Source organism: Acartia tonsa, chromosome 6, assembly GCF_053477335.1.
Source record: "Acartia tonsa isolate MP-2025a chromosome 6, ASM5347733v1, whole genome shotgun sequence".
NCBI classification, from domain to species: domain Eukaryota; kingdom Metazoa; phylum Arthropoda; class Copepoda; order Calanoida; family Acartiidae; genus Acartia; species Acartia tonsa.
This window is the reverse complement of record NC_137265.1, coordinates 40,252,709-40,271,301: the sequence shown is the minus strand read 5'-3', so window position 1 is coordinate 40,271,301 and position 18,593 is coordinate 40,252,709. Positions and strand designations below refer to the sequence as shown.

At 40.8% G+C, this 18,593-nt stretch overlaps 1 protein-coding gene across 3 annotated transcripts in view; it reads left to right on the top strand.

Moving 5' to 3' along the window:
- The window catches only part of LOC145322660 (peroxidasin homolog), an 82,117-nt gene extending 80,288 nt beyond the window's left edge, over positions 1-1,829 (top strand). For all 3 annotated transcript variants that reach the window (XM_080164842.1, XM_080164840.1, XM_080164841.1), the window contains 2 exons: positions 720-794; positions 1,529-1,829. In XM_080164842.1, coding sequence (XP_080020968.1) covers positions 720-794; positions 1,529-1,533 — 80 coding nt within the window. In that variant the 3' untranslated portion in view covers positions 1,534-1,829. The remainder of the gene's footprint in view (positions 1-719; positions 795-1,528) is intronic.
- The last annotated feature ends 16,764 nt before the right edge of the window (positions 1,830-18,593 follow it).

Here is an 18,593-nt window from a genome sequence, read left to right as displayed (position 1 = left end):
GTCATTACCTGTATATTATAAAGCAATGCCAGGCGATTAAAATGAGGTATTAAGCACTTTCTAACTCCAAAAATTGATTCTTCTAGAGCAAAAATTAGTTTAGCATTTTTGGTGACTCAAATTTGAAATTTGATTTGTAGCAAGAGAAAAATATTAAAAAAACATACTTTTTTCTATCTAAGAGGCAAATTAATGGTATCAATATATTCGCAAATGTCTTGTATACAGTTTAATACACTTTTAAGTCCATTATTTTTGGGCTTTGAGTGAATGTCGAATAAGGTTGATTTTATCTCAAAAGTGGAATCTTATATTTCAAAAATCGTATCGGCGTTGAAGATATCTTCACCAGGTGAGGGGAAAGTGGAAGGGTAGATTACAGTTTTAGAGGGTCCAAACCATAATCATAGATTATATTTCTGCTTCTATAAAAATGGATTCAACTCCCTAACTGTCTAATATGTCGGAAGAAAAAAAAAACCAAAAAAGTCTCTAAAACCATCCTTCCACCTTTTTTGATGAAACTTGATCTCGAAAACCGCTGATAAAACAAATCATTCTCTCTTACAGTGAAGCTTCTTGTAGGTCCTGTTGCATAATCCATGGAAGGTTTATAACTATTTCGGAGTGAAGTGTATCTCCATCCTGCGAAGGTGTGGGTCGACATCTCCCCCACCCCTAAGGAAGAATCAAAACAAACTTTTTTTGATATTCTTTAGAATGTTACGAGGAAAGGAGTGGCACCTCATTCTCTGGAAGTGGACCTTTCAACAGTATCTCAGCTTCTTTTCAAAGTAACATATACTTTGTTTGTAGCGCGGTTACTCCATAAGTGGGATACCAGGAAGTCCTTCTGTCTGTTTTAGTGCTCTCTTACGCTTTAGTTGATTTTTGTCTACAAAGTACAACCTAGGGTGCTTTTCAGCCACTTAATTCCAATTGAAAATGCCGCAATATTTAATATTTTCTTGGAAGAAAGTTGGAGTGAAACTTGTTTTTTCGTAACTGAAGAGGAGTGGGTAAGAAGGGGAGAAAAAAAGTAGGTGTTTGTGGGGAAATTTTCCTTTAGAATTGTTTGTCAGAATCACATTCCCTTTTTCTTGAGTATAACTATCTTTGGGCATTCCTATGACTATAAATTAATTTATCAGTGTTTTAATAGTTATTTCTCGCATCGTATTATAAACGGCTTTCCGCGGATATAGAATGTACAATTATAAGATTAAAACTAGTTTTTTTAGCCCCGAGTTGCCGAAGAAAGCCGTTTATAATACGATGCTAGACATAGTTTTTTTTCGTATGGATGAGAACCGGTTCCTATCCACCGGATTCGAATGAATACGAATAAAATCAATCATAGACTTTTGTACAATCTTTAATGCCGACTTCTAATTTAGCATTGAGATATTAATAGAAGATAAATATACTTTTAAGTTACCAATTGAATAATTTTACTGTGTATGAACTATGAGAGAGTTAATCTATCTTCCATAGACCTTTCCCTGAATTAATGAAATATTTGTTTTAGATTGAATTACGCAATAGATGAAGAAAGAAATTATTCATACATTAGTCATATTGTTTTAAATCATAAATTGTGATAATATATCTAAAAATAAATAAATCCTTTAGACTTTTTAATAATGAAAGTTACTTTTTAACGAAGGTACTCTAAAACTTCTTTATGTGTTTATTACATGATCTGACTTAGTGGTTTTTTTTATGAAGATTCCCTTTCAGATTGTAATGCTTGTTTAGTGGGTTTTTTTTAATTCAATTTTGTTTTACAAATTAAATGTTATTTTCCCCAATAAAAAGTTAAATTATCTAATTTTCTTTATGGGTGTTATAAGATTGTTTTGTTAGTTGCAAAATTGGCCGGGATATAGGAATATGAATATAATTCTGGTTACCATGACTATGAGCTATTGTTTAACATATAATGCAACTATTTTATTTTAGTTTATAGCTGCCTCAAATGGATTTATTATTTCTTACACCAGATTATCAAGTACTCTTACAGAATGAAACTTGTAGTTGGCTAAATAAATATTCCCCCCCCCCTCTAACTCCTCCTAATGGATGAACGAACTGACCAATGAGTGATGTCTATGTTAGCACCTAAAAGACGACATTCTTTTCCCATGTTATAATATCCACATATAAATTTTATATCCATTCTGCCTTTCAAAATTATCCCGCTGCGAGTTTTACCTTATGGGAGAACATGAAAATCTGGTGTAACATCCAAGTAATATTAAATCCATTGCGAAATATAATTGATAGCCTATAGCCCTTTCCCTTTTCCCTTGCAAAATTGGTCATAAGTGCATCGCAAATTGGATAAAAGTTAAAAGAAACAAAACTTTCACCATCATCTGTCATGGAGGTAGGGGACATTGGGCTATTTATTACAATTGTCCCAAAAGATTAATAATAACTTATTTTAATTCGATGGCTTGGGGACTTAAGGTACTAAATTTTAGTTAGTTTTTTTCACGTTGAGTGTCCAAACGTTTCAACTATTAATTGCAATAAAAAAGAGGCACTTTTAAGTATAAACATTGGGAATGTGCATCAATTTATCGGCAATTGTCTTATCTCTTTAGATCCCTGATAAACTACTGTGGGTTTCCTTAAAAAGTTAAGGAAATGTGTTAAAATAAGTACACCCAAGAACACGTATAGTATATCAGAAAGAAAGCTCATAAAAAGAATCATGGAAAGAAAACGAATTAGCGGGTTTCGTCATATTTTTACAGTAACTATTGATAAGTTATTTTATATTAGGTTGGGTTAGGTAAATGTTAATGATTGCTCAACAGGGTTCGGAAATTGGCCCCAAATTGTTAGATCCCCCCGCAGGAGCTAGAAATAGGAGGAAAGCTACTGAGAAAATATGACGACACTCGTTACTTCGTTTTCTTTCCATGATCCCATAATTTTTTGGCTGGAAAAGTTTTCAATTAAAGACAGAAAAACCACCGATGCCTTTTGCGGAAAAAATCGTATGCATATAATGTTTTCATATCCATACTCCTAATCCATAATAGAATAAGATAATAGAAAATAAATCAAACCCCAACTGCGATAACAAAATTATCCTTTTTGTAGATTAGAATTATTTGTAGAAGAATTTGGACACTGCTAGCATCTACCAACCAATCAATAATAAACCAAAAGTTTTTAACAGCCGATTGAGAGCATGTACTTATAAACTTTGGGAACCATTTTATCATACACAATCTAATATTCTTAACACACTGGTGATAATACACTCTGTCAACTTTTTGAGGGGTATTTGCAAATTATTAAATACCTGAGCACGCTCCTACCAAATTCTAAATATAGTAAAATTCTCATAAATATTTTAACAGGTACAATTTCTTCCATAACTAGCTTAAACATACGAAGGTAAGAAAGGGTGGGTCGATTTTGGACATATTTATTTGAGACCTAAGCGGGAACTTGCACATGATTTTTATAAATGGTCTCAAAATGTCCAAAATTGACCCACCCTGATAGTTAACTTTATTTTTATAGGTATGCTATTAAATCACTGAATAGGACCTTTTCAATTTTCAATAATTTAATTATTTTCTAAAAAATATTATGTTAAATTGGACTTTTTTTGGTTGCGAGAGTAGTTAGGCTTTCTTATTTCCAACATGCCTAAAAATTAATAATCACTGCTATCTGTCCCTAAATATAGAAAAGCTTCACTTTTAAAAAGAATAAAGATTCTAAGAAACCATAATGAAAAGAAGAACTTGTGTATTTCCAAAACTTGACAAAATGTCTGTGTATAATTTTAAGAAAAATACACTTTTTCTACCAAGAAAAAAAAAGAAAGCAATTTTAAACTTTAATAATACAAAATTTAGAAGAAAAATTTCTTTTGATGAATTTAATATGATGTATATGATGAATAAAAGCAAATATCATTTCTAGGAAAAAAACACGGTGGTTTAACTCAAGTGCAAAGTCAAGCATATACTCCCCCCTACCACAAAAAAGGGGGGGAATAGTGGTTAGGTTATATTTAATTACGTACTGGGTAGACCCGCAGTATTACAGACTCCCCCCCCCCCCTGCAAGGGATATGCAGGAAAATGAGGAAAAGTGTTTTAGCGCTCATTAGGCACTTAAAGGAAAAGCACCAAAAATACAAATTGTTGAAGTTTGAAACCAAGAAAGTGATATAACAGTCCAGTTTTTTTTTTTGTAAGATATACACGGTGCGTCACATAAATCGGGACATTTTATAAACGGCCATAGCGCGAAAACTACTTGACCAATCAGGACGTTTGACCCCACTATAGAAAGCTTAGGTAATGACCTTTTAGCACAAAAAATCTTTTGACGAAGATGGACGTGTACACCGAGCTGGATGCGTATATGTTCAACAAGGCAGATTCCAAATGCGCCGGTGGTTAAGTGCGCAAAATCACAAAACGTAGGGTTCGACAGGGAAGGAGTTGGAATCTTGACCCCAAATTTAGTGGGTGTCTTAGGCTCATTGAGACACACATTTTGCCGTGTTTAAATCCATTTTAGCTCAATCCTAGCCGAAATGAGGTCGATTTTTCAAGATTTTGAGCCTTAAGAAATCACAAACAGTAGGGCCCGACAGGGAAGGAGTTGTAAATTTGACCCAAAATTTTTTGTGTGTCTTAAGCTCATCGAGACACGCATTTTGAGTACTTAAAGTCCACTGTAGCTAAATCCTAGCCCAAATGAGAGCAAAAACATGGATTTTGTCAATTTGGCGGTTACTCATGATCCTAAGGAAATGTGGCCTCCCAGTAGCCCGATCTTAATTCAATGGACTTTTGGGCCTAGGGCTACTTTGAAGCATGCACCAATAGACGTGCCCATACCACAAAGACCTCCCTCATTGCCACTATCAAGGAGAACTACGCCAGCTTGGACAGGTACATTTTAACCTGGACCTGCCGGCGGTTGAGGAGGCGGGTAGAGACGGTGATTGAGGCTGGCGGCGATTTTATTGAATAATCTACTAGTCATATACCTATTTTGCTTCCCAGTTTTTAAAATTCAATAAAATCTTTAAAATTGACGATTTTATGTTCATTTCTTTAAAAATTACAAAATGTCCCGATTTATGTGACGCACCCTGTACAAATTTTCGAATACTTTTTTAGATAAATAAGTATGTAATCTATAACTCACTTTCCATCAATTAAGATAGGGTTTTAAGAATCTATTTATTTTGTATTTTAGTTTAAAAAGTTATTTGTGTAAAAAATATACAATGCACAAAATCGGACAATTAAAATCATGGGATAAAAGATAACTTTTAATTCAAATAAGTGAATATGATAATGAAATTTCTTTAATGTTTATATTAAAACTTATTTAATGAAAGTGTGTTTTTAGATATTTTTCCCCCATAAAGATAGTCAGATGCATACGATAGAAAAGGTCAAAAGCTGCCCCCCCCCCCCCCCCCCAACACATCAACAGGCCCCTAAACCCTCCGCCCTATTCTTGAAACAATTTTATTTATAATCTGTATTGAGGTTCAAAATGTTTACAACTTTTAAGATTTCATAAAGCCATTTGATGACGTCATTTTAGCATTGATCCAAAAAATCTGGTTCCTATACCTAGTACCATGACGTCATTGTTAAGCTTTGTGCGTGATATGGTTTTTCCAACGTAATTATATACACCACAACATATTGGTAAATAACCGAATTTATTTTAGATTTAAACAAGATTAAAAAATTTCATAGTTTAGAAAAGTTATGCACTCAAACATTTCAAATATCCACAAAATTTAATAGTTATTTATCGCAACGTATTACAGAAAGCTTATCGCGATATTTAAATGAAAAATTATAAGGTTAAAACCAGTTTTGTTACCCCCGAGTGGCCGAAGTCTGAGAACGGGCTCTTATCCAGCGGATATTAATCGGTTTCGAAGACATACGGAAAAATTACTTCGCTGTTATGTTACCTTATTTACAATCCTTATATACAATCCAAAATATATAAGATATCCCCAAAGTTTTTAGCTCAATGAATAAAAGGTTGTGTAGAGAAAACTTTGGGTCTATCTTCTTTGCTTTGGGTACAAATATAATTTATGTCCAATGTTATCCTTTTCCCCGAGATAGTTGTATTCTTTACTTTAAAGTGATTTCTCTAGATATTAACACAAAATTTTGGTAAATTACTGTTTTTACGTAAGCAAGAATGATGATAATGTGGTATCCGCCTAGGATAAATGGCAGACACCAGAGTTCAAATGACTACGGCAGTGTGAACAGACGTGGACACCTATACTATAGAGAAGCTACGCTTCTCTAGCAATCACTAAATAATAAACAGAGTCTATTCAGTTGTTTCTTTATTCAGGGTCTAAGGGTTACTAACTTTATATACAACAAACAATAAATACACAGATAGGAATAAATAATCATAAACAAAATCAATATAATACATATACAATAGTCAGTTTGGGCAATAATGATCCCCCATCCCTGGAAAGGGTGGGGGGAATTAACAATACAGCTTAACCATAATAAGGCTGTCAGAATCTATCATTAATTTTAGGCATAGGGAGGGGGTCGGCAGACCCCTTCCCCAGGACTCGGGAGAGGGCCCTTGGCCCTTCCCCGAACCCAGGTCAGGGTTGCCATAGGCATGGTTCATGGTTGCCGAATACCACAACTCTCCCCTCGGAAGGCTGGGAGGGGGGTCTCCCTGCTAGACTTCCGACAGTGGTTGAGGCCTTCGGCCCGCTCCTTAGGGCTAATTTATATACAAGCGATAATGATTCAATGGAATCCTAGTGGTGATTTTCAGGGCTGATGGGCTCCCAACGTGGGATAGAAGGTAGAGGCTGGCTTTTGTTGGACACATAGCTCGGCGCCAGCAGGTGTCAGGTTGGCGTGGGGCACAGCCGCTGCGGGGCCGGTCAGTAACAGGGCATTCTGGTTGTTGTTGGCAGCGGCTGGGGCACTGGCTACCAGGTTGACCGTCTGAGCGACAGCCTGGCCTCCCGAGGGGCCGCGGGGCTTTCCAGAGTGTGGTCCAGGCCTGCCTGGGCGGTCATTCCCACTATCGGCTGATTGCATGGACACCATTTCCTGGGCTGCTTCCCGGCCGATAGGAATGGCATCCCAGTCTACTGAAAAGTCCCGGGACTTGGCATGGGTGAGTCTGGCTCTGGCCAAGGCCTTACGATACAAGGTTGGGTGGTACAGGAACACTTGTGACATCGCGTTCATGGCGGCCCGTACACCTCCTTGTGCGGCTGCCAGGGAAATGATGGTTAAGTCTCCCAGCAGCTTGAGAATCAACAACAGCAAACACAGTATGGCTGCGCCATCTCCCCACTCGTGAATAGCCTGTCTGAACCCAGCCCAGACATCCAGGGCTGCTTCTCCTTCCTCCACCAGTCGGTCGATATCGTAGGACACGATCCCATGGTCTCCGGTGGCTGAACAGCTACCTTGCTGAACGCATGAGCCATACGACAGGCCGGTCAGCATGGCGGCCTTATACGCTGGGAACGCTAGCAGCTGCTGCCAGTCGTTCAGCTCAGCCTGCGAATACAAGCCTCCCGAACTAAAGTCATCCAAGGGTTCTGTCAGCAGCTGCTTGGGCGTATCCAGCGGGGGTGGCCTCTTCTTAGGTGCGGGGGTTAGCTCTATCCAGCCTTCCTCCGCGTGCACAGTTAGGGGGTAGGTGGAGGAGCAGGGAATCTTGGTGGCGTGGCCGCTATACACCTTTGTCACGGCATCTACGAATCCTGTGGGTTCCACCGGCACCTTGTCCCAACATTCATTGCTCTCACGGACAACATATTTGTTGCGTTGGCAGGTAAGCTGGAGCAGTACATCTCCCCTCAGCACAGAGAACGTGCTCCCCTGGACACGCACCGGGTGGGCCGGGTCTAGTTGCTGGAGCTTCCAGCAATTGGCCGCTACTTCTTCTGCTGCGGTGCTTCTCATTCGAGTCTCCAGGGTAAATCCGATGTAACCTGCATGTATCTGGGCCTGCAGGGGGACATCCACATCCCTGGCCGATACTCTGGGCAGCGCTGCCGCGGCCGGGTCGGCTGCCACGAACAATTCTGGATGGTTGGTGGCATGGGCCTCAAAGTCGCAGTTCACTATTGAGGTGGGGGTAGTCATGTTGATGAAGAATTGGGCTTGATGGTCAACCAGGAACGCATCCATTACTAGGCTAGGCTGGAGGCTGCGGATCAGCCTCAAGGGGCAATCTCTCCCCAGGTGGTCCCACACGTAGGTGGCCTCCCCAGTGATGCAGGACAGCTCAGAATGGGGACACTCTAGGGTCAGGTGGTCACACTGGGACTCCACCCGTCCATTCTCGACTACATAGGTCTCTTCCTTGACCAGCAGCCGTCGTTCCTGGAGCACTAATTCATTGCGGTACAGCTGGCCCTCGAAATGGACGTCCTCCCCTTCACAACCCACCCCCTCGGGGCTGTTGACCAAGGCGCCCACCATATCGAGGGTGAAGAACAGGGGATGGTTCAGCTGAAACGTCAGTGGCTGGGTCTTGCCTGGCAGCGTGTAGACTCGGTTCCTGGCCAGGTCTCGGCACGTTTCTGGATCAATCTTGGTTGGCCTCATGAGGGTGGGGACCGAGGTCACCTTGAGGTGACCCCATACTCCACACCTAAATGTCCACTGGGACACGGTGAGTTGACAGCTATATCCCGTTGTTTCCCTAATCTTGACTTGCTGCAGGACATGTACCTCATGGCCCAAGGGCACCTCCTGGTGTAGCGGCTCCGTGCTACACATCTTCTCCTTGTTGTAGGCTGTGACATGGGTGGGGTTGGCACAGTCCCACCCTACCAGGACGTAGCTAGTTGTAGGCCACACGGCTGCGAGCAGTAGTCCCCACAGAACCATCCACCAGTGTGAGAATCTACCAGACAGCCATCGACCTCGCGCACGCAGCTGGGGATCCTCGGCTCGGGCCACGGCTGCTTCTTGGGGCTGGACACTGCTGGGTTGCTCCTGGCTAGATACAAATTTCCATTGAGCGTTATCTTTGGGTGCCCGGGGCATCCTGATACCCTCCCCAATGACAGACTGACAGGCGACTGGCGCCTGCCTGGGTGTCGGCTCCCCTAGCCCCAAGGGGTCCCTTCCCTTGTCCATGGCATGCCCAGTGGCATGGGGCTGGAGTGCGTGTGGCACAGGCTCGCCCTGGATTACGTCCCTCCCCTGCCCTAGGAACTCAGGTGCATGTGGCACAGGCAAGTCCTTATATCCCCAAATTTCAATCTCCCCAGCCTCTGGTGCGGGAGGCACAGGCAAGGTTGGAGGGTTACAATACTTTGGATACAATACATTTGTCAAATTTAACTTATCCTGGCTCGGTTGGGAATGGTGGGCAGCTGGGTTCTCCCTACGGGCTGGTGGCGCTGGCTGACTGGGGGTGACGGATGTCACCCCTCTCTCTGGGGCTGCTGGCTCGTTCCAGGATCCAGTATCTCGGTGGCGGTGACGGTTGTCGCCCCAGGCACCAGGGTGGGGGCGCTGGATAGCACCCCCCAGTCATCGCAGGTGGCGGCGGCGGTTGCCGCCCCAGACATCAGCTTGGGGGTGCGGGGGCGCACCTCTCGTCCTTCCCAGGTGGCGGCGCCGGATGGCGCCCCATACATCGACTCCGATGTGCTGGCTAGCGCCTCCTGCCTCTCTCGCTCAGCGGCCGCCAGGGCCTCCCCGTACACCGTCTCAGTGGCGCTGGGTAGCGCCCCTCCACTCTTGCTGGGTAGACTCGGTCTGGCAGGCCCCATCATGTTGAGGCTGAAGGGTTGAGGCCTCAGGACTTCTGGCTCTGCAATGTTGGTGGGCTGCACAAACTCCGGCCCCAGGTGATTGAGGCTGAAGCCCAGGCCAACCCGGTTGGGTTCAGCCGCTCCTCCCAGCACGTTGATCCTAGCTGGGACGGTTCCAAACTGCGGCATTCCGTCGGCTTGGCCCGCTGCGTTGGGGGCGGCTGCTTGCTGGAGTGTTGCTGGGGGCGCGCTCCCTTCCATGTTGGCTACTCTGCTGGGCTTTCCTGAGGGAGCGCCCTTGTCAGCGGCGCGCCTCCGGCCGGCTACCTGGTCCCAGTCGGCTTTGCACTCGGCCGCCGTATGGCCGGCATAGTGGCAACGGTCGCATTTGGCAGGACGGTCACGGCGTGGCTGGGTGCGTCTCTCTTCTAGGCTGACCTCCATAGGCGTCGGACAGTCTCGGACTCGGTGGCCTTTCCCATGGCAGCGGTAGCAGCGACCTGGTATCTTGTCATCTGGGGCGACCTTCCCCATCTGGTGGAGACCCGGAGCCAAGGCGCCAATCTCCATTGGCTCCGACTCATCATACTGGGGCAACTGGACGCTGGCTGATCCTGTGAGCCCGTCGGTGGCGTCCACTAGGCACACACCCTCCTTCAGCTGCTTGGTGATCATTGTGACGGTAAACATGGCTCGCCTTGTGTACTCAGGTACCGAGGCGATCTCATGACCCATCATTTCACGTTTCACATTAGCGTTACGAATGCCACGATTTAATTCGTCTATCAACAATTCAAGGTCCTCATGGCTATAGGCCTCCCTATACAATGCACACTTTGTGGATATGTATGCTTGTATAGGTTCTGTCGAGTGTTGCCTATAATCCCTGAAGGCTTGCTTCAAAGTCTGGGATTCAAAGGCTGGACGAAATAACATTTCACACTCGGCCTTGACTTGTTCGTATGTCAAGGCTTGGCCTGCCTCGCCAAACAGATGAGAGGCCATCTCCGCCGCTTGCCCCGCCAGGGATAGTAAAAGGGCGTTGCGGCGGTTTAGTGTGTCATGGGGAGGCACACGGTAAGCCGCCCATGACATATCGAGTCTCCGGATGTGGGAATTCCAGGATTGCTTGGGCGGTCCTCGATACTCCGGCAGGTTACTCAGCATCAGCTTGCGGTACTCGGCTGGAGCCGGTTGGGGATCATCCTGGAGCCATCCTTGGAGCTGGTCGCCTCCTGGCGCTTGCGGCTGCTCCATCGGGTCAAAGGTTCAGCGGCGGGACACGAAGTTTTAAGTCAATACTATAAATGGTTTACACTTGAGGCTTTCTAGCCTAGCAGCCAACACTGTTTATCACTAGGTTGGTAGTTTAACTACAAAGATTTAAATTAGGTGTACCTAAAGTACTTGTCACTAGTTTTCTGAGTTGTAGAGTAGGCTGGTAGGGGTAGATAGCTGTTGAGGGTCTGAACTGCTGTCAGGAACTGATTGGGTTTTCCTTATCACACTATAGATAGGAGGGAGAAGCTTGCAAGTCTTTTTTTCTAAAAATATCTCTGTTGGATGCTATGGAGTAGCTCCGCTCCTGTGTGTGTGTGTGTGTGCGTGAAATATCCTTTCCTTGCAACGCGCTTACGCACCGGCAGATTCGCGCACACAGGTAAAACGCGCACCTATCCCTCAACCCGCTCTCTCATTGGTCCGCTTTGTCTTATTCGTCCGTTGAATTTTGTTATGCGTCCCGAGCTCTGCTGCGCGACCCGTAAATGGCGCTCTGTTCTCTCCACACCGTGGGCGGACTTATTCAAGTGTGGGTAGGAAGGGGGAGCGCGTGAGGGGACGGGGTAAAACCGTCCGTTCCCCCCTATGGAGAAGGGGGGGGGTTGCTGTAGGTTTGAAGTAACTGTGTGGTGAGGTAATTGTGCCCTTTCCTTAATCCTGAGCTTATTGTTATGTCACCTCGATTGTATTTTCTTCAATGGATGGTGGGCCCCTCCCCTTCCGTTGGAATAAGGGGTGTATTTGTTGTGCTGAAGGCTTGGGGGGTTAGATTGTTTATCAATGCATTGTTATATTACATCTAGGTTCTATTTTTGGCTTTATCACAATACACAACAGATTTGCTTACCAAGCCTGTTCTATTTTTAGTTTTATCACAATACACAACAAATTTGTTTACCAATCCTTGCTCATAAATCTATTGTTCAGCCTTCACACTAGGGTGGTAATCCCTACAATGTGATATAATATCTGTTTTTCTAGATGGGTGGCTGCGCTGTAGCCTCTCAGGATACTTGGAGTTAACGTAGTTTTCTTCTGCTTGGTACACTACACTCGTATGTTCGCTCGCAGCTCGCAGCTATTTGGCTTGTTTCAGCCTGTCGACGGCAGGGAATGTCCCGTCCTGCAGCGCCGTGTATCCGAATCCGGCTGGTGGCGGCAGGGAATGTCCCTTCCTGCAGCGCCGCTGGTTCGAATCCTGCTATCTCTTGCAGTAAATGTTGGCCTATTTTCAGCCGTTTACACTTAGTTGGCCTGTTTCAGCCCGTCCGCAGGCCTGTTTCAGCCCTTGAGCGCTCAATTCTCCATTAGATGTCGGCGCTTCTCGCGGTTCTCCGTCAAGTTTCGCTGCTCTCCGCAGTCTCTTGTCCGATTTCGCTACTCTCCGCAGCTCGGGTTCCGCCACACTTAGTGGTCTTTCGCTAGGTTTCGCTTCCACAACTGCCGGATGCAGAGTTAGACCTTGCTATCCAGGGTGGGTAATTCAGGTTGCTTGTGTCAGTTTTGCCAGTTTCACTGCTGGGAGTACCTTAGCCTCAGCTGCGCGTCTGCTCTACACTTGTGGTTTGCCGTAATCTCACAGCTGACACCAAAAGTTGTGGTATCCGCCTAGGATAAATGGCAGACACCAGAGTTCAAATGACTACGGCAGTGTGAACAGACGTGGACACCTATACTATAGAGAAGCTACGCTTCTCTAGCAATCACTAAATAATAAACAGAGTCTATTCAGTTGTTTCTTTATTCAGGGTCTAAGGGTTACTAACTTTATATACAACAAACAATAAATACACAGATAGGAATAAATAATCATAAACAAAATCAATATAATACATATACAATAGTCAGTTTGGGCAATAATGATCCCCCATCCCTGGAAAGGGTGGGGGGAATTAACAATACAGCTTAACCATAATAAGGCTGTCAGAATCTATCATTAATTTTAGGCATAGGGAGGGGGTCGGCAGACCCCTTCCCCAGGACTCGGGGGAGGGCCCTTGGCCCTTCCCCGAACCCAGGTCAGGGTTGCCATAGGCATGGTTCACGGTTGCCGAATACCACAATAACTTTCTAGAAAAAAAACATGGATGGCCACATCCATAGAAGCGAAGCTCTAAAATTGTAGGATAAACAAAAATTAACACTTACAGAGTGTTAGAGCTCAAAAATATAAACATTTTAGTCTAAACCAAATTGTAAGTAAATTCGATGCAAAACTGCTTAAATAAAGAATAATGTTGTTGCTCCTACATTATGGAGTTTTTGGTAATAATATAATTAATCATACAAGAGATTTTAATCAAATTTTTTTTTTCATTCCGAATAAATTCTCTATTATCTGTTTAAAAATTTATTAAAAATTAAACTAAAAAATTTTGCCTTTTAAAATGACGAAAACTAAAGCATACATTAAAGATTTAAAAAAAAGAAATATACAGTATACGAGAATACACATTATAATAATTATTGAGTATTAATGCTCTGCAAAAAAAAAACCGATACGTTGGTTTTACGATGCTTGATTTTAACGACATGGGAAACTACTTGAAAAATAAATTTCTCAAATAATTTGTTAAAATTTGCACCAGAATTAAGGAAATGTCCCTTCAATCACCAGTGGTGATGCTATATACCACCTCATATAAGGGGAAAATGGACTGTATACAAAAAATCAAAAATATGTATATCATTCGTTGGCTAAAATTCTTTTAGGAGTTAAAGATTTAATTTTCACCAATAATTCTACTCAAACTTAGGTTGTTATTTTTCTTTCCCATTTAAAAGATTTTTTTAGGGGGGGGGGGGGTCAATATTACGTACACTAATAAATTGGAATTATAAATTCTTTTTTTTAATTCTTTCTTCATAATTATCGGTTTCTGATTTACCATTCTAAGGATTCGAAATATGCAGAATCTTTAAAAATTCTGTTTTTGTTTTTAGTTAAAAATTTTAAGTAAAAAATATATTTTTTAAATTATGTCCAAAACTACTCCAACTAATAACAACAAAGCAGGATTTTTTATCGTTCAAAGTTTTAAAATCTGTCAATTAACCAAGAAATTTTAAAATTATCTGAAGGAGTTTGGGGCGTATGGAACACTTTAGTTATACTCATTAAAAACAAGGATGACAACATCCATAAAAGCGAAGCTCTGAAACGGTAGGACAAACGGACATTAACGCTTGTTTAATGTCAGAACTGAATAATCAGAATGCGAATGTATAAGAGTCAAAGCAAAATTGTAAATAAATTTGTTGAAAAACTGCTTGATACAGGGTAATGATTATGGACATACTTACATTTTTAGGACTTGATTATAAAGTTGCTTCGCTTATAATATTGTACTTTGTTGTCCCAGGAATCAGTATACCAAAAATCAGACCAATCGGATAATTAGGTCACATACAAATTTGTTGTTAAAAATGTAAAAAAAAATCAACATGTTTAAAATGGACGTACGGACATTCTGGTAATGATTATAGAGTTGCTACGCTTTCTAACTCGTACCTAACTATTATAGGAATCACCATGCAAAATTTGAAATTGATAGGACAATTCTAACATGCCTAAATTAACGAAAAAAGCTATTTAAAAAAGTAAAAAAAAATCAACGTGTTTAAAATGGACGTACGGACATTTTGGTAGTGATTATAGAGTTGCTACGCTTTCTAAATCGTACCTAACTACTAAAGGAATCACCATGCAAAATTTGAAATCGATAGGACAATTCTAACATGTCTAAATTAACAAAAAAAAAGCTATCCGTGACGGACGGACGGACGGACCTACCCTAATTATAGAAAAGCTTCGCTTTAAAAAAAAAAATATTTAGTTTCGCTTTTCCAAAACCTATCATATCATTTTTATCCCATTCTTCTTGTTTATGCCTCAGGGAAAATTTGGCAGATAAAACTCTGTGATAATGGATTTATTGTTACTTGGATATTACACCAGATAATCATTTACTCTAACTTAGTGAAACTTGATGTTGGCTATAATGAAGATCCGACCCCTTTAATGCATCACATCCCCTACTGCTGGATGCAGGAACTTATTAATAAATGCTGTCAATGTTAGCAACCTAAAATATGTCAAAATATCCACGTATTTTGTGCATCCATTGGTAAAACTTATATATGTGAGTGAGCGTGCGTAAGACTGGTCTCGTCAAATGCGTATCTTCAAAGCCGACCCAACGCGGACGCATATAAGGTGTCCATACATTTAAGTCAATTTTTTCAAAGCGCCCAAAAGCAAACTATTTTGAAACCGGACTTTTATTGAATGATAGAATTAGTTACAAATTTGATCATAATTTTGACTTTTAATTGTTTGTCGACTTTATGGCATTTTATAACAGTGACCACAGCTGACAAACTAACGAAATATATTTTTGTCGCCATTGTGTTCAATACCTAGCAGTGGCCGTGATTCAGCAAATTAATTCATTTGAAACTGCTGAAATTTTTTTGTGGCGTAATGTTGGCGTTAAACTTAAAACTTGTTTTGTGTTGTAACGAAAGGGAGTTGGGTAAGATTAGGGGGGGAGGAAAAAGAAGTGGGTTGGGGGAATTTTTCACTTAGAATTGTTTGTCAGAATCCTGGCCCCTGCTCCATGACCAAATATTGCTAATAGAACTCTACATCACAATATAACGCGCACATTGAAATAAGATTGGGTTTAAAATATTGCCACGGTCGTAGCGGTCATGCGTCTTGCGTCATATTGGCAGGGTGACGCAAATTTCAGATCTCGTTTTTCGCTGATTTTTCTTCATAAGATAAAAGCGATGCTTGCAAGATTATTTAATTCGCTATAATATAAAGATAATTTTTATTCAAATCGCAAAATCTGGGATCTGAAATTTGCGTCACCCTTCTAAACTGAAAGTGGGGAAGAGAATAAGGGAGGGGGTAGAACCGGTTATAATAATGTTTTGTTTTCTTGACTTTAGATTAAACTTCACCTTGAAATAAGTAGATAGTAAACAGGTTGTCCAACAATTTTTTTTCTCGGTTTGATGTAAACAGGGCAATTTTACATGTACGTATTTTTCAACCTGATTTTTTTGGGTTAACCAACAAACTTGCAAACGCAGAAATTAAAAGTATTTCTATTTTTATATAATTCTACTTTTTTAGCCCTATCAGGGTTGCTAGTAATGTTGTACTCTTCTAAACTAAAAATAGCATTAAACCTGACCTTGTGGAATAGATTTATTTCATGATATTATTTTTTAAATTTTTGTCTATGTCTATAAAGGATCTTATAAACCGTTAAACTGATATGGTTCTTTTTACAGATATGATTTCCTAGGTTCAGAGAAGGATTATAGCTATTTTTAGGTTTTATACTTCCCCTTTCAAGAGAAATAACCTTTGTAAAAAAAAATCTCCCCCCCCCCCTTTGAATTTTTCACCTTTTTTAATATTTAAAACTGACATTCAAAATGGAGTGTGAATCCCCCTTCTTCTTTTCCTTTAGGTGCCCTAGTATAAATTACAATATCTTATTTTTAAAAATTCATTTAAATTTTACTTTGATTTGCTATATCAATTATTTTAACATATTTGTTAAAACATATTAATCTCAGTGTGTGTGTGTGTATTTTACTTTGGAATTTTTACGCCAATAATCTCAGCTGTAGTAAGTAATAGTGTGTTTTGTGTATGCTTCACCATCTACAATACTAATGCTTGCTTAAGTGGTTTGTTAGTCATTTCGTCTGTCTGTCTTAATCAGTCATATCTCGTCCTGTCTGAAGTGCAGATATACAGTGATTTTTAGAGATACGATTTTGTGATTAATTGTGAATGTTAAATTATGCTTAAAAGTGAAAAACTTTAGGTTTTATTTTTATATTTAAATATAATTCAGAGAGAGTTCAGTTTTATCTGGTTTTATATGTAAATGCTTTTTAGGTCGCCTAAAAGTTGCCTTTGCTGACACAATATCAATATATTGTCAGTTTATGTTGATATAATAACGTCACAATTTTTTGGGGGCTGCCTTTTATATAAGAGAAAAAATAATAAGAATAAAAAAATATAAATTATATTGGAAAGGGTGTGAACCTGTCTGTCTGTACCGAAGGATCACGCTAACCGCTAAACCGATGGTACTTTGGGGGAAGGGTACCACTACCCTCCAAGAGAAATCGCCCCCTCCCCCAAAATAAAAAATATCTTTCTTTTCAAACTAAAATTAGAAATAGTGGTGGGTTGAATTCATGTTGGAAGGTAATAGTGAATAAAATAAAAATTAGTTTAATATCCCTAATTATTTTTTATTGGGAGGGTGGGTTCTTAATACCCAGGAAAAATTATTAAAGCCAAGGTATGACCAGTTGATATATTCTCTGTAAAGCAGAACTCAGTTGTAAAGTAGAACAGATATATACTATTCTATTTTGTAAGAAAGATTGTCTGAACATTTAAACTTCGTGATAAAGATTTGTGGATGGATGAAGAAAACATAAGATATGGCCTGATTTTAATCTATAGCTTTGTTTCAGTATCTCCTGGCCTGTATAGCCTCCCTAAAATGAAAAACTCAATCGGTTTCCCAGCGAAACTTTTTTACTTTTAAAAGTAGCTTGCTACGTTGTTTGATATCGTTGGCGATAAACGTTGGAAAAACGGTCAAGAAAAGGTAGCATGCGAGTTCGACATCGATATCGTAGCAGAGTAGCATAAAGTAATGCTGCTCTCTATCCGGTTCTTTCTATAGCATAAAAGCCTCTCAGATCTTTTGTTTCACTTCTTATATTTTTATCATCTCTCTCTCTCTCTCCTCTCTCTATCTCACTCTCTTTTAATTTATGCTACTATTGTGCGACTTCGCCCCATTCTCTGCTACGATATCGATGGCGAACTCGCATGCTACCTTTTGCTTGAAAGGCCGATTTTCCAACGTTTATCGCCAAAAAATTAGGTGTTAATTCATAGCGAATGGGATTCGAGGTAGCATAGGAATCGGTTCATATATTGCACGAGCTCGAAGGCGACTCTATGGCGACTCTATCTTGCTGGGTTAGTGGTTAGAGAGATCTGTAGAGACAAATAATTTTTTCTGTTGCTAGGGATTACGATGACTAGTAAACCTAATGCATTCTTTAATATAAGGAAGCTTCACATTGGTCCCAGAGTGGTTTTGGGTATTTTATTTTAAGATTTATGTCTTTGAATAGTTTTAGGCCATTTATTAATCTTTAAATATGTAACTCCTTGATGCTAGGACGCAGCAAATAGTCCTTATGTAAAAAAATATAAAATAACAAGGATGACAACATCCATAAAAGCGAAGCTCTGAAACGGTAAGACAAACGGACATTAACACTTGTATAATGTCAGAACTGAATAATCAGAATGTAAATGTATAAGAGTCAAAGCAAAATTGTAAGTAAATTTGTTGAAAAACTGCTTGATACAGGATAATGTTTATGGACATACTTACATTTGTATGACTTGATTATAGAGTTGCTTCACTTATAATATTATACTTTGTTGTCCCAG